The sequence below is a fragment of the Labrus bergylta genome, chromosome 8 (assembly GCF_963930695.1).
Source record: "Labrus bergylta chromosome 8, fLabBer1.1, whole genome shotgun sequence".
Lineage (NCBI taxonomy): Eukaryota > Metazoa > Chordata > Actinopteri > Labriformes > Labridae > Labrus > Labrus bergylta.
Genome location: NC_089202.1, coordinates 2,904,757 through 2,930,398, shown reverse-complemented (window position 1 = coordinate 2,930,398; position 25,642 = coordinate 2,904,757). Strand labels below are relative to the sequence as shown.

Below are 25,642 nucleotides of genomic sequence, written 5' to 3'. Positions count from 1 at the left end.
GGGTATGCGTGTGTATAGAGGCCCAGTGAACTTCAGTATCAAATATCAGCACAAACAGGTTTCAATGAAGTGTGATGTCTCCAGCACAGAACTGCATGGAAGTCAACGGTAGGGTTAAAAGTACTTAGTAAATGACTTTATACCTTTAATGTCAACATTTTAGAGTCATACTATTCATTTATCTGACAGCAATAGTAACTACTCTGCAGATGAAGGCTGTACATGCAGAATATATAATTAGCTAAAAAAATGTGATCCAATCTTAGAAATAAAAATGATCCATACTCCAGTTAATTAAGCTCCACAATGCATTATTAGAGCATTAATACTCGTGGTTCATATTTAAGCCCATTCTTTGATTTATACTTTACTTATTAAGTGTGAGTTTGAAAGCAGGGCTATCATTTTGTCCACCACTGGTCAATTGTTTTCCAGCCTACTGTTAAAATCAGGAGAAACAAGAAGAAAGCAAACAGATAATAACAATGGCAGGATCCAGCTCTCCTTAATGAGGGTAACAGCCTTCAGATGGCTTTAAAGTTAAAACCATGTAAGAGTAGTCAATTTGTGGAAGATGTTAATTATTTAAAGGATTCCTTTCTACAAGTGCAGCAACTTTGAAGAATTCTGGAAAAAAAGGAACAAAGTGACTAAAATAAGGAGGGAAATGAAACACATTATTCACCACAGCTACAGTACAACTGAAGGGGAAGTAGTCTGTAGCTATACAGTGACTAACCCAAACACACACACACACACACGCTGCACAACAGAAATTGTGAATGGGCTTCGCTGACCAATACAAAGTGAGGAAGCTGCTGATGCATTAGAAAAGGGGAGTATCCTCTTTTCACATCTGAGAGTGAAGAAACACCGGACAATACAGTACAACCACAAGGTCTGCTAAATTTGAGCTCAAATTGAATACAGCAGTAAATTATAGTGTGGCATTCAACAGTTGTAAAAGTTCATGCCTACAACATGCTGAGCAAAACAAAAAAAAGTCCTCACTGCAGAAACCTCCAACACTAATATAACATGAATTACTCCTCTCACCTCTTCCTTGGAAAAAAACACACACTTAATTCTTCCCCAGCTATGTCTCACCCAAACAGGAACAAATAGATCAAGACCAATTAAGCTATTTTCCAGAAACTGCCACCACACTGATACCTTTTCTGCCGTCCGTAGCCTTCAGCATCCCCTGGTAGTAACCATCGTCTGAGGGCACCCTCTCTCTGCCCCCGCTGTCAGACGAGACATTCCTGAACCTCTGCTGCTGAGAGTTCATTGTTGCCGTTTGTCAGCAAACACAATATAAATCCTAATGATAAAATATCCTTGATGTGCAAACTTCAGCTTTCCTCGCTATCTGTCCCACTGGCCCTCGATTGGTCCCAAAGTATGCAGTCCTGTGGCCAGCACTTCACAAACCTATGATTTCTCTCAACCTCCTCACTCCCTCATCAGAGTTCAGCTCTGCCCTTATTTTTCCTCCTCCTTTTTTTTTTCTTTCCTCCTTTTTCTCTCGCTCACTTTATTCCTTTCATTTCAAACGGTGCCTGTAGGCTATGAAGTCTGGGCCTGTCCCTGTGAGTGATGTGGGAGTGTGTATTTAGTGGCGTTAGTGTGTATAAGGACATCGTGGGTAGGGCTCTGAACACACCTCTTCCTCTTACAGCGTGCTGTGTTTTCGCTGAGGCATGGAGGAAGGACGAGGTGTGGCAACCTGCATGAGCTATAACCTAATCTCTCCGTTTGCGCAAGACACACAGGCTGAGTCATTAAAGATGCAAAACCATCTTAAAAGCCTGTGCTGATAACGTTTATCATTTATTAAAGTTTATAATTATTGAAGTGCAATATGAACCATACTCCAGAGATAACCTCAATTTACTACAAGGGACTAATGAGCTAAAACAGTTTCTGCCTCCTCAGTCAAACCCTCACATGTACATAAACTCACATCTCATGGTTAATCATTTCTTATTCACAGCATTCCTTAGACCTATCACATTAAGAGTTACTCACTGTGACCAAAAAAAGAGAAGAGTGGGGGGAGGAGAGAGTTTTGGGAAGAGCTGCTATAGATTCCAGACAGTGATGAATGACCACACCCTGAACATCATTGATTTACTGAGAGATTAGAACTCAATACCACTAAGTATGGGTATAAATAGGACGACAAAAATATGGATATTCATTTTGTGTTCGAGTGGTCATCCTTGCAATGCGTTTCTCATTTCCTCGACATGTGTGGCTGTATCAGGGTTTTCCCTTTCTAACATGTTGGGAGTCAACAGAGTTGGTTCCTGCAGCCAGACACCATTGTTTCCAAGTCTTTGTTTCTAAGGTCTAAGTCTGCACATTTCTCGCTCCGTAGCATTTAATCCAAACAAATCTGATAACATCAAATGCATCACTTCCTGTAAACCGCAGTGTTTTTCCACTGTGGTGCATTCAGATTGTTCAAATCATTAGAACTGTTTAGAATCATCTACATGCATAACTATGTTAGGTAATGTTACACTTTTATCATGTTTAAATATTTTGCAGGAAAAAAAATAATCGCACTTTGGATGGTTCAGTCAGTTATTGTGTCAAAATGAAGGGTAGGAATTAGCCAAGTTTTTGCCAGAGCAACCTCAAGAAACAAGTAAATGTGGGTAAATGATGAATGATAAGATGTAAAGCAACAGTGGCAAAAGGAGAAACAGTCAGTTAGGTGACTCAGAAATGTCAAATAGGAAATAAAAATGTACCTTAATTTGGTTGTTTAAGCTAAAATTAGCCTCAAACCAGACTAAGGGAGGCCATAGCAGAATATGTGTAATAGAGCTATGGTGCTTTAAAGGCTTTATATAAAATTTTTTGATCCAGCAGATGTCGCCCTTGAGCTCCAGCATGAAACCAAAACAACTCGCGCTGCATTGTTGTTAGCATGCTAATGCTAGCGATCTTTATTATGCTCGTATCTTCACACTGCATGTAAATTTACCTGAAATGAGCGTGATCTAGAAACACAGTTAAGCAGTGAGTACAGTATGTTATTCTTCTTTTCTCTAGTCCCTCAATTAAACAACTTTTATACGTGAGGGGAGGAGTCAGCCGGCCGTCCTGACGATGTAAACAAAGTGAAGATAGGACTCTGAAAACTCTGAAAACATCACAGACAGTGGGACTCGGGTGTTACACCCATTGTAGACAGTCATGACTCACAGAGTTATTTTCAGAGGATATACTTGATTTCTATTACAAGTGTGAAAAATTGCATATAAAGCCTTTAATCAATTAAGAAATACACATTTTATCTTTTGCAAAATACATTATTCTGTTGTTTTGAAAGTCTACGACAAGCAGACATTTCCGGAAACCTTAACACCTGATTCGTGTTCATGATGAGCTCCATCATTGTCCCCTATATGCTTGGTATATATGCAGTGTACTACGGAGCTGGAGGACAGGGTGTGTCCTACCTCTCCTAAATCTTGGAGCTCCAGCCCTAAGGTGGGTGTACACCCCTGACTGACATCACTTCATAGAGCATCTCAAAACCACTCTCTTTGAGTTGCACTGAGTATTGAACACGACCTGTACGAACATGAAGGTACTTAATGTGTCAGTGTGAGTGTGTTTTTTTTATGTGGGTGTGTAAGAGTGTGTGAGTGTGTGTGTCCATGTGTGTTGACTCATTTTGCAGCCACGTTAGCAAATTTGGAGACACACCTTTGTGGTTCCTTACAATGTCTAGGCAAGCTGAGGAATTAGGGAGCGGTATGTGGGCAGGTAATTAAACGAAAGGAATCATATCAGGTACAGAATTGACTGTAAAACACTGAAAGGTCTGCATTGGGAAATACTCACAACCTGGAACAGTGCACGTGTGCTTATTCATTATTTATTTATCATTAACTTCCAAAATGTCTTCAAATGTTGATAGAAGTTTTACATTAAAGGTATTCACTGCAGAATACAATGGAATGCCATTGAACCAAGCAGCATGTGAATGGTAATCTGAGATACAGAGGCAACAGTAGATGGTAACTGATATCTCTGTGATGTTCTGGCAGTGCAGCATATACCAACACCTAGCTGGGCTGCATCTCTAAACCTCCTGGGAAACACGAGCTGGGGGACACAACTGGGAAAAGGCAAGGATGCAGAAAAGTGTGGAACATCTTAGTCATGAGATCTTTCCACCGAAAAGGAGACATATCATTAAGGTCTCAACATGCTTATTACTCCGTTCCCCTCATCTGGCCTCATCAAAACCAGATGGAACACTTTGGGCTTTTCATACAAGTGGAGAGAAGGAGGGCTGGGTGAAAATTGGGAGGAGAAAGTATTTTCTCTCCAAATGACAAGTTTGAGGTTTGATATTTCTTTGTGGGATTGAAGTGACAGGGAAGTCAGTCTTCCTCTGCTAACACTCGTCTTGTAGTTGAACACACATGTTGATTTGGCTGGTATATTTGGCGGGTATTAAAAAGCTAAAATAAAAAAATCCCATCAGCCTTAGCTACACTTTGAGTGAACTGGTTACAAGCTAACATTAGCATGCTAACACAGTAAACTTAAGTAAAATCTAAATCTAGCAGATTAAATCTAATTAATTTTAGCATGGTTTTACGTATCGAGCATCTTAGCCGCTTGATTTAACCTGAACCACCACTATGCCAAAATGTAATCTCACAGAGTCAGTACTGTAGATGTACTTGCAAAAAAAAAACACAGCAGATCGTTGTGAAAAGTGTTTGGTGTAATTACAGTAAACAAATATAACCACCGACTTAATAGCAGTGCTATTCCACACCAATGCTGTTCTGAAAAACCCAATTACCCACTAGCAATTTTGCTAACCATGTTTTCCTTTTGTGCCTCGTAGAATATGATCATACAAATGTAAAAAAAAAAAAAACTCTTGATGCCAAAGTCCTGAGCAGGACACAAAGTTACACATACATCTGTAATGCCCATAATACCCACAAACACATAGTTGAGCTTTCAGGCACTTAGGGCTAAAATAACCTGTGTTTAAGATCTGGGGAGTTTTTGCCAAGCAAAGCAGACAAATTAGACGACAAAGGAATTCTAAAAATGGGTCATTATGGTTTTTGAAAGTGCTGAACTGCAGGGCACACAATGGTTTAGGATGGCTGGACAACACTTTTCATTGTAAGGAAACGATAAAGGAAGTGAGGATTTGCTCTCAAGTAAGCTCTCTTCTCTATCTCCTCTCTCCCATTGTCTGTCCTCATCCCTTCCATTAAGGTGAAAGTGTAGGCTTTTACTGCAATATCTGGCAACCACACCCCTGAGGGAAAGGAATGTTTATAAAAGGAGGAGTTTTAACACACCCTGGAGCAACACCAGAGTTATTGCTGTGAAGTAGAGGATAAGGAGGAGTTAAGACTAGAAGAAGTGGGCTGCTTCCAGTGGACACGGACTCATATTTCTCAGGCACACCAGGCAGAGAGATCCTCATCTGCAACACTACTGTCTGTTTAAAGATACAAATTCATTAAGTCTAAAAGTGGTAAATGGTAAACGTTGAATGGACTTGAGCTTTCACAGTATAGCGCTTTTCTAGTCTTCTGACTACTCCAAGCACTTTTACACTGCACATCACATCTCCCCATTCACACCCATTCATGCACGGATGGTAGAGGTTGCTTTGTAAAGTGTCCATCAGTATCAAATAATCCATTCATGCACATTCACACAAGGCTGACGAAGCAGTGGGACAACTTGGGGATAAGTGTCTTGCCCAAGAACACATTGGCCGACGACTCTACCAACTGAGTCACAGCCGCCCCCTCACAATCAGGTATCAAAACTCTGATGCTCACAGGGCTGCATGACTCAAACACCCTGGCATGTGTCACACTAAATTTAAAATGTGTTCAAGCCGATTAAGAACACTGAGACTGTATGATTAAAAATAATTGTGTTAAATGATGCATTTATTTTTTCTTATCCAGCTATTTGAAGGGGAAACTCATATAAACCAGGACTTCTTGTTGTAATCTATTTGTCATTTTGTCAGTTTTATGGTCTTTAAATCTAAATATTTAGATGTATGCTCATCCAGCTGAAAACAGATTCTAATCTCTGGTGTGTTTGCCATGTCTGTGTCATGATGAATAGACCACTAATATCCACCATGACCTCCTACATGACAGCAGTACTTTAGATAATGTTGTCACAGTCAGATGTACTGATGAAGCTGCAAACTCAATTTAACTCAGACTCAACAAGCCCCTGGATTAGACACGGCAGCTGAGTTTATAAATAGCTCCGTGCTCAGTTCTGGAAGCCTCTGTTGAAAAGCCCCACACATCTGGGATCGTGTCAGTTGCTAAATGTTTTATCTGGTTGATTTAAAAAAGTAACATGATAATGGGGGACGAGCTGAGTTAGCTGCAGTTTGAGTGGCACCCATTAAACATTTGAAACAGCATGTGTCGCCCTCTGCAGGTGAGAGCAAAGACATGCAGGTAAAACCGTTTTCTTTCACAGCAATTCACACAATCAAGTGCCCTAATTAATTACAGGTATATATAGTGATGTTTTGATACCAAGTGATTTTATTTTAGTTTTTTTTTTTTTAAATGAAAAAAGGTAGTGACTGGTACTTTAAATTAGTTTTCAGACCACCACATATTACATACCTTGTTTTCTTCACTCCATTGTGAAATAAGCACCATAAATAAAAGTCTATGAAAATAAGTATGCTGTCTTCATCCTTCATTATTTTCTTTTGATCATTGCTGTGCTGCTGCATACTGCTGTACACTGCCATTAACATCCTTCTTTCTCAAGCAATTGGAAAATCAACCAATGTTCTGTAAATCTTTTGTCCTGGTTAAGACTCACGAGTCATTTTGTCCCTCTCTTTCTTTTTTGAAAATCAAATACAAGTAAATATCATTAATGATTTATGTGCCAGATCATTCCTTTATAAACCGTTTCTTCAAAGATTACATAGCCTGCCGTCACATATTGAAAAGCTGTATGTTTGTCTTTTTCTGAAAAAAGTTGTATTAATAGATTAACAATTTGGCATCTAATATTTCAGATTTAATCAAGAGATTAAAAAAATATATATGTATAGGAAAGTTAAACACGAGTAAATAATTAACTTCAACCTTGTTAAACTGACACAATGCTCAGTGAAGGATGACTTTATCAAACCGTTTCACGTTGCAGAATGTCAGCACTCATGACTAAATCTAAAGAAAAGTTCCCTTGTGATCTATTTACAACTGGAAAAAAAAGGGGGAACCTCAGTGATGTTACTATGACAACCCCTGTAAATAAACAGAACCATGTGCTGTGGTAACTGTGACTGACTCTTACTCATGACTGTATTTTTAGACATAGAGACGGAGGGCTCTCCAATAACGTGTGAAGGAAAACACCGTCCTGCATCCAACTCATGCTCTCCATGACTGGCAGAAAGAAGTGACATATTTTCACCACTAGATGGAGCCAGAGCTCAACCACGCCCATGTTCCTTCCAACACATCCCCACATGAAGATGTGGAATACTTTAACAATCAATCATAGGAAAATATTCTGTGAAACAAAAACATGAAATATTTCTTTGAACTGACACAATGAATTGTTGCATATTGACCACTTCACATCAAAGTTATTAATTTACACCAAGAAGAGTCTATAGGCTACTGCATGTCCTTTTCTTTAAATTAAACTTACTTTAAATTATTTTCAGACATGTTGTAACACCTGACATAGACAGACAGTTCCATAAAAACGGAGCCTCCCTCATCATAACTCAGGAATGTTGAAGCTGTAGTAAATGGTCATTATGTATGCAATGCATGAGACACTTCTTCACTCTGATTTGTATTACTTAATGTATGGCATCAGTGTAGCCAGAAGCAAATCTCTGTGCATCTCATTATGTTTGTTCATTATTTTTTGAGCTTTTGATTTATCTTTTAAAAAAAAAAAAAAATCTAAAAATTGTTATAAGTAAGAAAATGGCATTAACCCATTTGTATAAAAAGAAGAATACTTAAATTAAATGTTTTTTTTCAGTTCTCCATTGTTTCAGACAGGTTGACTGAAACTCTGTTTACAGGTATATAATGTAATCATTTTGCACATCTATCAAAATTCTTACATGACTAAACCCATGCTCTTCAAAGAGGCAGTTAAGGTAAAGCCTATTATGTACATTAATAATGCGCTACTATTAAAATAATTCACCAATTTCCTTAATATGAATGCCATGAATGTGATGGTTGAGATATGATTACAGTGGTTCTGCTGTTTAAGATTCACTGTGGCATTAAGAAGATGTTTTTATGAATACTTAAAATACCAGATTAAGTTTTGACATTTATACATTGTGTCTATTTGTTGTTTTAGATATTTGCTTATTCATCTCTCATTCAAGCTTCCAGCATCAGAAGTGCACTATATGACTGGCTGCATTGTTGACTTTTTGATCCTGGGTTTTAGATCTCAGGCAAAATGTAAGCTGCTTAAACAGACTACAAACTGTTCAAAGCAGGTTTCAGCCTGTGTTGAGGTGGTGCTGGTTTAACTCAGTTCATACTGTAGAGCAGCTACAGCTGGTTCAATTCCCAATCCTGACACTGTTTGGTTCCCGCACCCCTTCTCCTTAATGTTTCTTGTCTAGCTTCAGCTGTCCTGTCCAAATAAAGGCCAAAAGCCAAAAAAGAATCTCAAAAGGAATAAAAAAAACTTTGTTGTGTTACAATTGTTAAAGTTAAGAGAAAATAAATCCTATCCTCGTTAAAAAAAATACTTTTGTGTACACTGCAGTTGCACTCTTGAGGTCTGTGTTAAGAACATTTTGTTACCTGAAACACTTTGAAATGTAAATACATTAAAATACTTCAGTACCTCCATAGTACATCTATGTATGGAGACTCTCAGTGTCTTTTCATGGCCTTATTGGCTCGTTACCACCACCAACAGTTGATCAGTGGAAAAGCATGAAACCATTGAATTTGACTCTGGTACTGTACTCAGAACCATGTGGTTGTACAATGCTGATACAAGTCCTTAAACAAACTCCTCCCTGCCTAGCCCACACACTTCCATGTCTCTCCACTCACCTGCACAACACATCTTACTGTACAGAAATCTGCTCCTTTCTCCGTATGAGCTCATCTCATGCAGGTACTTCCCTCGCTCAGGATTCCACAAAGCAGCCATTATGAGCCCAATGTAAAAAATCCCCCCGTAGCCTTCTGTGTTCCCGGCACACTGTGCCAGCTGGTGTGAGGAGATTTAAAAAAACGAAACAGGAACTACTTTGAAACAGGTGAAAGCCAGAGAGCTGGCCCTGCCCCCCTCATGTACACAAAATAAAACATAACAGGTAATGCAACATTGCTTTCATGTGGATTTTGCACACTTTCCTTTTAACATTTGCCACATTGCATACCAGGACACCAACACACAGAGGCTATTATTCATTCATTAATAACTCATTTACATCCAGTCATCCAGCAGTGGATACTTAACTATGATATCATCTTTAACCATACCTTTAGTGTCCCTAACCGCCCTAACATCATTTACTTATCTGTGACAGTGTTTATATTTCCGCCTTTTCACACACACGCACACACACAAGGTGTAAGAGGCAGCAGCTGTTTGAATGCAGAGTATTTTTTTTTCATTGGCTTACTGTGAAAATAAACAGCTCCCTAACTAGCTCATGATTGATTGATTGATGTTTAACTACAATAAAACCACAAATGATAAACCCCTGACTGCTTTAAGATCACAGATGAATTATTAAACGTCTGCTCAAAGTAACAGGCCTCTCCAGCTGACCCACTGTCAACTTTAGGATGTGACAATTTACGACAGGGCACAGCTGAGCTCTTCCTGGATCCCTTTTAAAAGAGAAAGTGACCGAAATATGCTGCGTTCTCTTCTTACAGGACACTGACCTCTGACCTAGGACCTTTCAAGTCGCATTGAACACCATCACTCACAGAGACGCATTTTTCACTGACCTGTTTGGAGTCTTTTTACTGCAAACATTACGACTATTGATCCAGCATTAATATGTTTTACATAACAAAGAATCACTGCTAAGGATAACAATGTATTGGTTATTGGTGTATTGGCTGATATTGGCACTGTTGCCATTAATTAATCCATGTAACTAGTGTGGGATTTAACGATGTCAGTAGCCGATGTGTATCTACAAACTAGCATACTGGTGAGTCAGAGATGAGGTTTTTTTATTGGGCAGAAGTCCCCTGAATAAACTCTGATTTGTTTTCAAGGTCAAACGTGAAAGAAAATGTCTGCAGTTTGATTGCCTTAGACCATCTCTGAATAAAATCAGGCACATGCAGTTTGTAAGACATGTTCCTACGTCTCAAGAGGGGACTCAAGCAGACACAACTTAAAAAACATCCAATTTCATCTCATTTGGAACACAGCCGCAACAATTATGAAGAGGGAAAGAAAAGTGGTATTGTAACCGGCACTGATTTTCACAATTGATGCATCTCTAGTTTATATAATTTGTATGCATTAATTCTTTAAATGTATTCAAAATGAACGAGTAGAATCATTGTTGGCTTTTTTGCAAAAATACATTTTAAAGATATGGACTGGCTGCAAAGTTAAATACTCTGCCAAAATTATTTTCTATAATAAGAAAAGATCAAATTCCAACCAAAATCTCTAATACTAAACAAGCTCATACTGTCTTACATACAGTACAGTATATATGACTGTTTCAAATAAATCTAATGAGCCACACTTGGGACTGTTACCAGCAGCTGGTTAGCTTAGATTTTCATTGAGGCAGGAAAGCAGCTAGCATGTTTACAACTTAACAAAGCACCTCCCACATCTCCTCTCCATTAACAAAAAGTGTTGTTGTTTTTTTCAAATGACCATCCTATTGCTTGAATACTTTGTGCTGAGTATTTGACCAAAACTCTATTGAACTAAACAGCACTGCCTTCCAAAAAAAAAAGGACGGAAAAAAAATTTCAGTCATGAAAAATGACCCAAGAAACATTATTCGACTTAAAGCAGTTTTTTCTTCCGCAGTACATTCATTACTTAAACTACAACATTAGGGTTTAAAGTTACACTTGCATATGATATATTATCTTTACATAAACAGCTGATGTCACTGTTTACTGTGTGTACTGAGCAAACCCTAATGGTCTTCATGAAGGGTTAAATAAAGTCAAAGCTCAGGACTTGATGTGTTTCCATGGTCCCAGCGCTGCTCATAAATTAAAATCAGCTCTAAATGAGCGTCATGTGAGAGCTTCATGTATCTTTCTGTCTCATCAGCGTTTGTTCATTACTCCCTCAGGAAATGAAAAACTGCATCCAACGCTCCTTTGGGTTTCTTTGAGCCCCTGAGACAGAAGTTCCTTGTTTATGTTATGACTCATGCCCCACTGGTTCACCAGGAGTAGCCACAGTGGTGTGGGCCATCAAGGCTGTTTAATACACACTCATGAGTTCTGAAAAAAAAAAAGACACACACACACACACACACACACACACACACACACACACACACACACACACACACACACACACACACACACACACACACACACACACACACACACACACACACACACACACACACACACACACACACACACACACACACACACACACACACACACACACACACACACACACTGTTGTTCGGTAAATGGTGGCTGGATTGCTCCAGAGCAGGAGTCGTGTTTGTTTCCAGGAAGAACTGGCTTTTCCACTAACCAGGCCAATGCCAAAAAAACAGAACTCAACCACTATGCCCACTCAACTCAGTGTCTCACAGTCATCTCTAACAGAGCCATTGGTTGCCAATGTATACATTCAAACAGCAACCAAGACCTTAGCATGTCAAGCAGGATACCATACTTTTCCAGCATTGCAAAAATGACTGGGAAAGCCTGGGAAAATACCATCTTCTCTAAAAGACTCATCACTGCTATGATTGCCAAATCAGATGTAATCTATCACTTTATGACTTAAAAGGAAATCTGCTTTGTTTGATTTTTTCTCCTTTGTCTCTGACATGTCATCTGCCATATTTTGCACCCTATGAAAGAGAAAATAAACATATAAAAGGCCGAAGTTCAGCTAGGATTGTGATAAATAATTCACCTTGTGTTTGACACAAAGTATTTACAGACCAACTGACTCATTCTAAATTGGCCAGGGGGGGAAGATGTTTATATTCATGAGCCCACCTCTTCATGCTCAGAACAGTGTCCTGCATCCACGTGGTGGCTGAAGCAACTACAGGCTGTACTAGGTGATATCTCCCTGGCTGAGTGAGTGAGTTAGTGGATAGAGGACAGAGCTGACATAATGCAGGATGGGTGCCAGTGGAAAAGGGGACAACCAAAACCGGAAAGCCCCCTAAAAGACCTGGACCAAAGATCACAGATTACTAAGAATGGCAGCAGCATTAAAGTCTTTAGTATCTCAGACGATAAAACATTAATAGGAATGTTATAATGTCAGGGTCAGGTATAGACAGCAGTAAATAAGCTAATGTTGAATGCACGTCAACATAGATTAGAGTCATGTGTCTTTAGTATATGAAGGGACAACAATGCTGTAGTTTAAAACAACCTGTTGCACTCTGTGCAACATAAAAAAGGCACAATGCATCCTTAAATACATAAAAATACCTTTGATATTATTTTGGTGTTGACATATACTACATAAAAATGGTATTATCGTTGGTTGGTACTAATCATATTACTGCCTTAACTGTTAGCATTAACTGCTAATGTCTTTTTACTATGTTTCCGCCAAATCCCAGAACAAGATTTAAGCTTAGTTACATATGAACTATCTCTGCACCCAAGGGAGAAGCAGGTGAAAGGAAGTAAAATTATACTTACTTCCTTTCACCTGAGTCTCCGTTCTTTCAATCACGGCCCTAAGATGTCGATGTATTAAGTCAAAGCTGTGCTTAAATTAATGCTAATGTTAGCATCCAAACACGGCAAAGCTCACAATGGCAAAGCTAACCGGCTAATAATGGTAATAATGTTTAACGCATTAGGGAATTTTAGTTCATTGTGTTAGCATTAGCATGCTAACATCAGCCTTAACTGATTGTTTAGGCTGATTCAGAAAACTAATACTGTGGTAGGATGAGTAACATTTAAATTCTGACTTCATAATACATACCTACTACGTACCTGTATACTTTTTCTTAAAAATGCCCTTGATAATTATTGAGATATTTCAGTAAAGATATTGAAACAGAATTAAATCTATATATCAGTTGAACCACAGCAGAAATTATGGGGGAAAAAAACTCAGTTGTCACATAGAAAGTCATAGCATCAAACCGCTTATTGTCTACGTTCAGTATAAAGGAAAGTATCTGTTGGAGGCTCCCTGCATACAAATGTAATATTTCCCAGGAAAGGCCAAGATAAAGTCATCAAAGACTCAGTGATCCATCTTTTGTAAGGCTCTTTTTGTTCATAGGCTGGCAGATGGTTTGGAGACTGGTAGTGCCTCCAATCTGACAGGTGTATTAAACCAGTGCTTTAAGGAAACAACTCATGTTTCTGAAAAGACACTAGAACACAAACACACACACACACACACACACCCACACACACCCACACACACACCCTCAGATCTCTTATCCAGAGCCAAACTTGACCAGACTGGTTTTGGGAGTGTCAGGCATTGTTACAACAGAGCTCATCAGCTGCTCTGCAGGGGAAACTCAAGAAAGTCAGCTAAGTCCAGCTCGCTACTGTTTTTTTGTCCATGCTCTTGTATATGTGACTTTAAGAGTCTGGGCCACCACAACATGAGCCAAACAGAAGGTCTCTCACGCTGTCTGAGTGTAAACCAGGGTTAATCCCTTTGCAGCCGCATGTAAAAACAGACACTTTGTGACAGTGGCACGGAAAGGCCTGGTGGCACCTTTGACTGCTTAAAGTGGCAGGCTGACAGGTTTGAAGGTCGCACATGAACGTGACTAATACACAAGGTAAACAAACAACATGTATAAGATCTTAAAATGTATATTATGAAGAAAAATACATGAAGAAAAAAAGCATTGAAATACAAAATATGTACTATTCTCAGAAAGTATCAACAACATCAGCATTTAGCAATTGAAACTTCAGTTAGAGCAAAAGAAGAAGAGAAGAAGAAAAACAGTCCTTTAGCAGCTACTTTTAGATTTGACTCTCATTGCATTTTCAACCTTTACAAATCCACTCTGTGCAGCTCTCTTACCTTTCCTCTTGTGTTTTCTCAGGTGCCAGAATAAAATCAGGGTCACTAGGTGCCCCAAAACTACCAGGGCGGGGAGAGTGGGTGCTGGGGGGCTTGCAGGCATTTGGAGGGACAGATAAGAGATAAGACAGAGGGGATGAGGGGACAAGCCTGGGCCGTAGAGTGACAGGTGGGTCTTTACAGGGAGGGGGGGAAAGGGGAGTGGGACGGTGTGGGTGTGGCAGTGACATAAAAAGAAAAAAAAAAGGGCAGGAATTCCTGCTGTTTCTCCCACCCTGGAGCTAGGCTATTACTGAAACCTGCCTTCTTTTCAAGTCTGCCTGCAATGATTTGTTCAGCTGTTTGCTAACACTGCGCTCTACACAACAAGTTTAAAAGGTTAATTTATTTTAATAATAAAGAAACATAAACATAATAAAGGAAATATCCCTGAATTCTGTTTGCCCAAATGTAGCTGTTATCGGTTTGTTGGTATCGCTATCTGTTTCAAAATCTCCCTGTATCAGATGAAACAGGATAAGAGAGAAATATGTTGCGTTATCTTTGCTAATCTGAAGAATATCCGTGACTCATTTAATCTTTTGCAACATCCACTTCAAGCTTAAAGTAGGATGGGCTTTCTATCTGCATTCTTGGCTGATAACTTATTTCTTGAGAAAAAAGGTTGAGCCCATTTCATCAGCGATTGGAATGAATGTCCTTCAGCAAGTCCAGCTTTCTTTACTGTGATACAGATCATCACACACTAGCACTAAGTAGCAAAGAATGACTCTGTTAAGATTTAAAATAAAAACGAGTGACAAAGTGATGAAAAGTAAAACAAGAATAATAGTGATAAGCTCTATCTTATTTGTGACAACAACAACAACAACAAGCCTCTTCAGGAAATACAGTATATTGTACCGATGATTGTAGGTGGTTGTGCTTTCTGAAATACACTTCTACAGTATCTCTTATAAACACAAAAAGGTTTGGAAAAAAAACCCTCAAAAGTCGACCCTCCTTGTTGACACCCATCAGAACTAAGAACAACAGGAAAGACACCTCCTAACAAGGGTGGGTGGGCTTTGCCCCCGCGACCTCTGCCCTCATCCTCTCAAATATACATAGCATCAAAAAGAAAAAAAGGAAAATATAGAAGGCAGCCGACCTCACTCGTAATTCAAGTGAGTCACAGTTAAATATGGAATACACTTGGTGCTGTACTAGGTGAAGGTTGTCCTGTGTTAAATATGAATGTGTGTGTGTGTGTGTGTGTGTGTGTGTGTGTGTCTCTGTTGTGTACGCACCAACCAGGAACACAACAAGACTTCACACTGTGCCCTTTGCCAAAAACTCACTAACAGTCAGCAGACAGACAGACGTAGTTAGACACAGACAGACACGCCACAGCAACCCCACTCTGTGGACCTACCAGGTATGATCTTCATCTAAGAGATGGCAAAAGAGAGGAAGAGGAGGACGAGGAGGTAATGGAGAGCTGGACACAGAGAGGGAATGAAGAGGACAGGAGAGAGAACTCCTGTTTGTTTGCTCGGAACTGTTCCGTTTCTCTCCCCCCTGTGTTAAACTGTGACAGGCTGCACCCGCTGTTTGGATCCGTCAGCCTGCTCTCCCGTGGCCAGGGGAGGAGGGACGACACGCAAAGCCCTGGGAAGGGGGCAGGGGGGCTGGAGGGGGTGGTGGGTGGTCTGGGGAAGAGGGTCTGAGCTGACTGGGGGGTTATAAATATCCACCAGAGCCAGATGATCACACAGTGTCACAGTTAGTAACTGATGGAAGAGCTCTGGCAAAACACTTGGCTACCCTCGCCCCCTAGAGACCCCCCACCCCCACACACACACACACACACACACACACACCTTCCTACATCTCCCTTTGAAGATGATGGTGGCAGGTTTATTTGGCCATATTAAATCACAACTCTGAGCCAGAAAACAACTCTTATATGAGAGCCCTCTGGGGGTACAAAGATAATCAACACCAATTGGACATAACCCTTAATGTCAAATCTTAACTGATGATCTTCCCATTTGTCATTTTCATGGTGATTCTAATTTCCCCTTCAGAATGAATGACTTCAAGCAGAACTGTTTGCTCAATACCTGGCACTTAAATTGTAATTGAGATGGGCTAGACTTAATATGTTTAGCAATATTGTGGGAAAAGGCCCTGGCAGTGCGTTAGCAGGCCGCAAATAGCAGCAAAGCCAGCAAATATGAAAAGTGAGAGCTTAAGACTGATGGTATATTGACGAGATCAGATTCAGCCTCTCAGAGTTTTGTGATGGGCAGTTGCAGTGCAGTTTGGTTCAGTTCCAATAAATGGGTACCGTACAGAACCGAACTAAACCAGACCTCTTGGTAGAAACGAGGCTATAGAAAGAGGGTTTCGCATGGCCTGAGCGCTCACTGTCCCCTATTGCTTTTGGGATCACAGCAATGCACAACAATCTCTAAATTTAGACGCTCCTAATATATGCATATGTCTTTGTCAATTGTAGCGATGACAACTGGTTGCATTTCATCCTAATGCTAAGAGCAATTCCACCAAGTGTCTGGAGGGTAGAGCCGGGATTGTCTCCTCTCGTGCATCCTCAATGCTATAGATGGATGTCCAAATGAGAAATGAGGGCAGCTTTACTAAGGGACCAAGTAGGGGCTTTAGAGAAGATTGCAGGGAATTCCTCTATGACCATCCTCATGTGCCTTCACGACCTCCTGAACTAGAAAGGCGCACTGAGCCTGCATGCATGCATCATTCATGTTAGGACACATAGCTGAAAGGTATTCTAAGCTTTTGTCCAGAGGGGGAATGCCTCTTGTCTCAATCTACACCGGTAGATTAAGCTCCGTTTTGTAAATGACACCCTTCTATACCAGACCCTTTTTAAAGTAAGGTCAAATCCTTACAAAAGTTCAAATAAAGCTAAATAAACACTGAACACGTGAAGCCTCTGCAGAGAATTCACACAGACTATACTATCCCAGCTCAATCAGACTGATGTGGTGTTAGTCAGCTGGTCAACATGTACCCTGGGAAATGACTAACATCATAACCATCTTAGCCAAACCCTCAATATATTCCACATGTCATCGATTCTTCCATTTCCTGTGTTTTGCCTACAATGACTTGTATTGCTTTAACAGATCTCTGATTCTGTGCGGTGTCCAGCCCTGACTTAATGATGTTGGAACTCGCTGCTTTTAAAATATGATATCAAACATGGCCTGCACGGCACGGCGGTACATCAAACTGGCGACTGTTGGAAGATCACACGCAACCGGCTCATGGGAAGGGTTATGTTTAGATAGCTCTTACTTTGTCAACTCATTTATGCAAATGTTAAATAAGCAAGGTCCTTCTTTCTAGTTTGAAATGTCAATTTCAAAGGCATCATGAGGATGTCAGTTACTGATTCTGGATTTAAATTGTGTTTTCACAAATTCTTCTGTTTTTGCCTTTATTGGATGGGACAGCTGAAGAGAAACAGGAAATGTTGGGATGAGAGAGAGGGGAATGACATGCAGCAAAGGGCTGAGGTCGGATTCAAACCCAAAGCTGCTGCAACGAGGACTATAGCCTCTGTACATGGGGTGTGCAACATAAACGCTAGGCTAGCGGCGCTCCGACAAAGTAGCTTTTAAAGTCTCCATTGGCTTTCTCAAGTTTCATTCTGACTGTATTTTCAGTACTGGCACACTGTTTCAACATCTCCTCGCTGTCAAAATGTTTGCTTGGTGTGCTTGTGTGTCAGCTTATGAAAGACATGCTAATATGGTATTACACATTCATTCCAATAAAATGTAAGATGGGATTTCAGGTGGAGTCAGCAGTAAGAGATAGTCCGGCACTAAACAGCCAAGGTCATTAACTTTGTTTTGAGGAAAACATTACTGGTGGCCAACAGCAGAAAAAAGCAGCAGCAGTATCTCTTTAAGCTGCCAAATCATAAAACATGCTACACATAGCATGGGATTGAACATTCACAATGTCCTCCTTTTACAATTTTTTTTCCTTCTCCAAAAGGTCAGGCTTCTAACTCAAGCCCGCAGATTTGAGAATGGCCTGGGTGAGTCATGACATCAAAATGATGTGCCGCCATAATGACAGGCACAGTGCTGCAGCACACTGTAGCTCTTCATTTAACCAATCACACAAGAATGCACCGAGCACATTTTCAGAGATGAAAACATGGAGGACCTCAGTGACATGTCTAGGCTGTGATTTAGTCTAATTGGCCTTGGTGCCGTGGGTGGGCAGAGTTGGAATAGCCTTCTCGTGGATGTCCATCAGACACAAAAGGGCACAGCTTTTGTACAAGCATATACAGCACCATCCTTTCATAAAAATAAAAAGTGTGACACACAACGTCAAAATGTTTCATAGAAATCTAAACCAGAAAAAAGGACCACTTATTTTGAATGCAACATTTTTGTGGCATAAGTCAGATTTACAAATACTTTCCCCCCTTTCCTGGTTTCCACATCACAGATTCAATGAAAAAGAAACCAAATTCATAAGCAGGACAAGAGTAGGAATAGCTAACTGCAGCTTTATCTCTGGGTGTAAGTGAGTCTGATGACAGCTGTGTAATTAGCAAACATATCAAGAATACCAAATGATAACAGTAAGATCTGAATCTCTGTTAACCCCTCATTTCTGAGGTCAAATCCAAATGAAACTGCTTTCATAAGAGTGACAAATGTGGCTGACGCATCGCCTCATGACCAAAAAGAAAGCAAGGTTTATATTCTCAGGATGTGAAATATTAGTTTTATAACGTCAGCTTATGTAGTGTTGTAGCCTTTGGTCTGTCTGACAGATGACAGTGGTTGTTAATGGACAGCAGATGTCAGCAGTGTGTTACAGCACACTGTGTTCATCTGATAGACTCACACTGTTGTGTCTGCATCTGATAACAGCACTCATCAGACAACACCGGGACTACCTGTAACATTTCAAATCTCTATAATTCTTCACAATTCCAATGAGTATTGCTAAGATTAGTTCAAGTTTCCTTAAGACGTTGTAGTGCAGATCATTTTGTGTATGATGAGTTGCACATGCTGCTTACTATATGTATGAGTCATACAGTACATGTGGTTTTATCACACTGCAAAAGGGACTTTATTTTCCTGATGAGTACCACAGATTGAATGAAAGAACCCTGCTGTTAATTGAATCCAGACCTGCTGTCACGTGTGGAACCAAACAAAACACACCCAGAGAGCAGTGAGCAAAACCTTCCAACTTCCTGACTCTTTGTCCTTTGCTCACACCCACAATAGACAACGCCCTTGTGAAGTCCATGCTTTACACCCTCACAGGATTGCAAAAATGCACATGATAAGTCAAAACAGCACAACATTTTACCCGTCAACATTGTGAAATATTGGGCATCACGCATTATCAAGAGTCACATGAATATGCTTCTGCATCCTGATATGAAATAAGCAATGCAAAGTTTCACTTCAGCAAAGCCAACCACAGAATCAACTTTTTTCTTGACTTTATAGAATTGTTTTATTTTTTTCCTCCAGATCTGGCAAAGGAGGCCTGCATGTACTGCTGTTATCACTTTGTCTACATAACTCCCATATCCTACACATTCCATTACATAATGGTATGCAAGAGGCATGCTTATCTCCTTTACAAGACAGGGTGAAAGGAGGACAAATAATGAAAATAAAATAAAATAAAACAGGGAACATAAAAAAAAAAAAAATGTGGCACAGAGAGAACAGAGTTTTACTGGAGCAAAGAGGAGTTGTGCTCCCAAAAAGCACCACACCTCCCTCTCATCGTCAGTCAGGGCTTTAACTCACACACATCTATCTCTACAGGGAACAGGCGAGGCTGGATCGCAGCAAACTGCCCCACCTTGTTGGAAAGCATGCAGGTCTGGATAATCTCATTTGGCAAACACTCAGAGATGACTCCAGAGATTACCGTTTTTACTGAAACATGTGGAGCCACATTATTAGCAAACACCCCACCCAAATAAATAGTTTTTTTTTGGTTAGAATCGTTTGATTTTAAGTTTTTAAATGCACTAACCTGTATACAGTGTGGTAAATTATAGGTTTGAACGTGGAAGTAATTTAACTTTTAAAAATACGTTTTTAATTATAACTTTCACCTTTCAAAATGTCATAATGCCTGTCTAAGAGTCTGACAGTGTCTTGAATATACTGTACTACAGGGCATGCTATAACTGTGTTACTGATACTTCATCTATTTTAACACACACATAATTAAATCACAGCCACATCTCAATGCACTCTTCTCACCGGCTCACTGAAACTACTTCTAAAGACAGGCTGCCTCCAGTCCACATCACAAAGAAGAAGCTGGGCTATGTCATATGTAACTTTAAGCCATCAACTGTTATCAAATAACCCCAAATAATACTTTGGCAGATAAGCAAGAGACAGACAGTTATGGGAGTGTCCTTAGGAGTAAGAAATACTACACGGGTACCTGACAATGTGAAGGAGCAACAAAAGGGCTTTCATGTCCTACCCTACCTACAGCCTCCCACATTTCAAACAAGAGGCAAAAAAAAAACAATTACGTCACATTGCAGAGAGAGATAGTAAGAAAAGACCGGAAGTAGGGTAAATCATTCAAACAAACCTTCAATGAAGTTTGGCCACGTCTTTTCCTCTGGCTCATCCAGTGAGTGGTCCCAATCTGGTTCAGGTGAGGCCCCATGCACTATGGCCCCTGCTGCCCCTGACAACAGTGCCCGCTCTATGGCAATTGCTTCCAGAACATCCAGGTCCAGTTCTTCACCTTCTTCCTCAGGTTGCACAGGTGGAGGAGGAGGTGACTGCTCCCCGGCGACAAGGTGCTTCACCTCAACTATCTCTTCCACCACTACAATTTTCCTCTTCATGGCGGCCTCGTCAATGTCAGAGTTTGCAGAATCACAGGTGTCCCCCAGGTGAGGCTGGTCAGGCCGGGCAGCGGCGGGTGTGGCAGTAGCAGAGGGTGTGTCCTCCTCCAAGTCCTTCTTCGCTTCCTCCTGCTTTAAGGCCTGAGAAACAGAGAGGCTTTTCTCTGTGCTGCGCTCTGCTGCCTGACTGGATGAATGTTGTGCAACTCTGGGAGGCTCCTCTGGCTGGGCGAGGGGGCTGGCCTGTGCCTGAGCTGCAGCTGCCTCTGCTGCTAGCGCTGGTGCTGCTGACGCTAACTCTCCGGCTGCGTGTGCTTCCCTCACAGTCGAGGATGTTTTTGGTTTCGGAACCTCCCGCTTGATTTTTTCAGCAAAGAGCAGAGCTGACTCCACCTCCCCTTTGTCTGCCGGGGCCTCAGAGAGCACAGCTGCTGCCTGCCTGGTTTCCTCACTGCACATTCTTTCAGGAGTCATCTTTGGGGAAGCATTCTGCTCCGTCAGTTCAGAGGCCATGTCAGGGCTGTCCTTAACAGTGTTCTTTGGCAATGATGTAATGTCAGTGGACAGCAATGCTTCGGCCTCGGGCAAATGGACAGACTCTGCATTTTTGCCGTCTTTTGCTGGTGCCTGGGTCTGCTTTTTCCCTTTTCCTTTCTTCTTACCCTTTGAAGCTTCCTCTGCAGCTTTCCCTGCACTTATTGGGGATTTAGTCTCTGATGTGAGTTTTTGTGACTCTGAGACTGCGGCCGGAATTTTCTTGTCAGGTTTAGGACCGGCTTGTTCAAGCTCTACTTGAGTTATTTTCTGCACAATCACTGTTTCCATTTTAGTGATATTCATTTCCATAGATTTAGTCAGCCCCTCGTGGGCCAATTTAACGTTAGATTTGTCCATTGAGGATAATTGTCCCTGTGTTTCCTTTTTAACACTGCTTTCCTCTGCCTGTTTTTTCACTGTTGCATTATCTGACAGCTCTACTTGGGGTCCTACAGGGATATGTTCTAGTAGAAGTGTTTCAACTTTAGAATCACTCTTGTCCTGAGTTTGCTTCGGGACTTCCATTTTTGGCGTCACTTCGATCTCTTTAGGGACTTTCTTTATATCTCCCACATCAAAACGGATTTCAGCCTGAGTCTTGTTTTTGTCAACAGCTGATGCTCCCTTAGTCTTAAAACTGGTGCTCACTTTTACTGGCTCGTAGTGAAGCAGTGGTGTGGGCTGGAGGGCAATTTCTGCTACCTCCTCAGGGGACTTCGATGTCTCTCCAGGGGATTTCTTTTTCTTCCTTTTTGATTTAGAGCTTCCTTCAACCAATTGCTTAGTCTCCACTATCTCCTGGGCGACACTTTGACTAACTGGAGCTGGAGATGAGTCTTTACTCTCTAACATTTGGCCCTGCACTGACACTTCAGTGGCTTCTTGCCCTATTTTTTCCTCTTTCTTAACTAGAGGAATCCTCTTTACATCAGCGTTCTCCTGTTTTGTGCAAATCTCTGTTACTGTAGATTTGACAGGTTTTACATTTTCAGCACTTGTCATTGGTGCTGAGAGAGTCTTTCTAATGCTCGTTTTAACTTCAAGAGTTGAGGATTCACCCACTTCAGTTGTTTTTGGGGGCACTTCATCACTTGTGGACTTTACTGAGAGATTCACAGAGGTCACTTGAGCATCAATGGGTGCCTGAGTCACGCCTACTGTATCAGTGGACAACACTGAGTCATTGGGGGTACTGTGGGGTTGGGGTTTGGTGGTATCCTGAGTGACAGATACTTGGGCAGTTTTCTTTGCCTCCTCATGTTTTATTTTAGACTCAACTGAGGTCTTTGCCTCTGTAGGTTTAACTATTTCCTCGTCAACCTTTGCTACCTTAAGCCTCTCATCTTTGATTTCTACATTGACAGGTTTTGTGCTGACAGGGGTGGCCCTGGCGTTTGATATTTCCTTAACTGTACCTTTGGTAATTACTGCTTGGGCCTTGACTTTATCGGCTGGATCCACATTCACCTTTTTTGTCACCTGCTCATCTTTGTTATCGGGTTTTGTGGTTTTGATGGCAGGGGTTGGGGTTGCAGTGTTGGTAAGGGGTTTTGAGGTTTCCTGAGAAGCAGCCATTGTCATAAATGCTTTTGGCTTTACTTTCTCAGCTGCTGGTTCAGCTCTCGCCTTGACCTCTGCAGAATTAATTGGATCCATTGCAATTACCTTTGTTGTCTCATTCTCTTTGACATCTTTATTGGCAGGTTCTGTGATGACAGGTGTGGTGGTAGAACTGTCTGCAAGAGCTTTTGAGGTGTTGTCAACAAAAGCAATTGTAGGATCTTCCTGAGCCTTTAATTTACTAGCCTCCTTCTTAGACAGAGCCTTAACTGCTGCAGGCGTAGCCGGCTCAATAATCGTTGTTTTTGTCTTCTCATCTTTGGCATCTTTTTTGACAGATTTTGTGCTAACAGGGGTGGCATTGGCAGGCTCAATTAGGACTTTGGAGGTTTCCTGAGAAAAGCTGCTTGTAAAAACTGCTTGGGGCTTTACTTTTTCAGTTGCCGCCTCAGCTGTAATCTTGACCTCTGCAGATTTAATTGGATCCACAACAATTGCCTTTTTTGTCTTCTCCTCTTTGACCTCTGTACCAGGAAGTGTTGTGATAGCAGGCTTCACGCAAGCTTTTTCATCAGGGGTATTAAGCTTCTCTTTATTTGTTTTGGGAGAGGAGTGATCTGGTGGAATCTTTGAGGCTGTAGCCCATGCAGCCCCTGTAGCCAAAGTAGCAGCCATTAATGGTAGGGCCGGTTTGGAGGACAGTGATGTCAGTGACACATCCTGTTTCAGATCTTCTCTCTGAACCTGAGCAGAAACCGGGGCCTTCTCCTTTTGGACTTCAGTCACTCTTCTCTCTGATGATTTTGATACCGGCCTCTCACTGCTCACATCAGGCATCTGCCGAGAGACTCTTTTTACCCTGCTCTCCTCCATCATCACTGATTCACTGGGGATGACGTTCCCTTTCCTAAACAAGGACTGAGGCTGGTCCTCCACTTCCCATGATGCTTTTGGCCTAATTGAACCTGCAGCTTGTGGACGGCCCCTAAACCTCGGGGTTCTATCAGAGTAGCCCTCTCTTTCTCCGGGACCCATCATCTTGTGGCGGTAGCCCTGGCGTTCAGCATGAGCCTCTTGGCTCTCTGATTCGCCCCTGCGTCCTGGCTTTGGAACATAAGATGTTGGACCTTCCACAGTTTGGACCTGTGCAGCCCGGTGGGCAAAAGATAGGGTGGCAGCAGGCTTCCTGATCCTCTGAAGGGATGCAGGGACGATCTCAGGTGGCAAGCGGAGGAAGTCACGCAGGTAAACAATGCCCTCATTGGTCAGGTACCAGTAGAAATGTCTCCAAGCAAAGGTCTCCTTCACATAGCCCCTTGACTTAAGAGACCCCATCGCACGGATTACTTGAAGATTGCTCACACCTTCTACCTCAGGGTGCTTGGCCTGAGGTCTCTTGTCCTTCTTGGACACCATGACACCATCTCGAAACAGCACCTCGTAGATGGCCCTCAAGTCCCTCACGGGCATCAGCATTCCAGCAACCATTGTACTTAAACTAAGAATACTCTCTCAAAGTAAAACTGAAACTGAGAACATGAAGGAAAAGTCACTAAACGTCTTGTTGTGTAAAGGAATCCAGTGGCAAAACCAGCTGTCACGTGTTTCTTAATTCAATAAGGAAAAAAAATGATAGAAGAAATCCTTTTTATTTTTTTTCTTACTTTTTTTCCCTCTTGTTCTCGCTGCTCCTTTTGGGTATCGTGAAGAAAACAAATATTCCTTTGTGAATTCTGACTCAAACAAAGTCAAAAGTGTCCTGTTCCTGCTGAATTCAGCGTGGCTGGAAATGAACAGTCTCTGTTCCGCCGAGATGGCAATGACAGAATGGAAGAGGCAGCGTGTGTGAGAGAGTGTGTGAGAGAGAGAGAGAGTGAGGCACACATCTCAGTCCGGCTCCTCCTACCTTCTCTGTGTAATTCTAAGGGAAAAAAATGGCATGGAAAAAAAGTCTCACCGAAGTAAACAGTTCAGCAGAGGAGCTGCAAGCAAAGAAAAAAAAAAGCATCTGAAATAAACGGCTGCAAAGTAAGAGCGAAGTCACACGGATTGAGCAGCACACCTATGGAGTGTGTTTGAGCACATGCTCTGTAGCTCTGTGACTTTCACAGAGACACCCACTCTCTCTCGAAAGCACACGCCTCCTGTGTAATTTACACACACCTCTAAACACACATTAAGACAGGCTGATACACACCCTTTGGCGTGTCACACACACCGCACAAATAAAAGGGCTGTTCTTAAGAGATTAGTTTAGAACAAACAGATTCATACATACATCTATCCTGCCCTGGGACGACTTGCAGAGCATGCATGTAGGTTATTAAGTACAAGGTATCTAGTTTTACACATTTCCTGATC

General features: G+C 41.3%; 1 protein-coding gene across 6 annotated transcripts in view; it reads right to left on the bottom strand.

Annotated features, from left to right (window-relative positions):
* The window catches only part of plecb (plectin b), a 68,278-nt gene extending 42,992 nt beyond the window's left edge, over window positions 1-25,286 (bottom strand). For 2 of the 6 annotated variants that reach the window (XM_065957556.1, XM_065957557.1), the window contains exon 1: window positions 20,923-25,285. In XM_065957556.1, the coding sequence (XP_065813628.1) occupies window positions 20,923-24,769 (3,847 nt within the window). In that variant the 5' untranslated portion in view covers window positions 24,770-25,285. Of the gene's footprint in view, window positions 1-1,173; window positions 1,528-20,922 lie in introns of those variants that run through there. The other 4 variants (XM_065957558.1, XM_065957559.1, XM_065957554.1 and 1 more) reach the window with 3 other exon arrangements.
* Window positions 25,287-25,642: the final 356 nt, after the last annotated feature.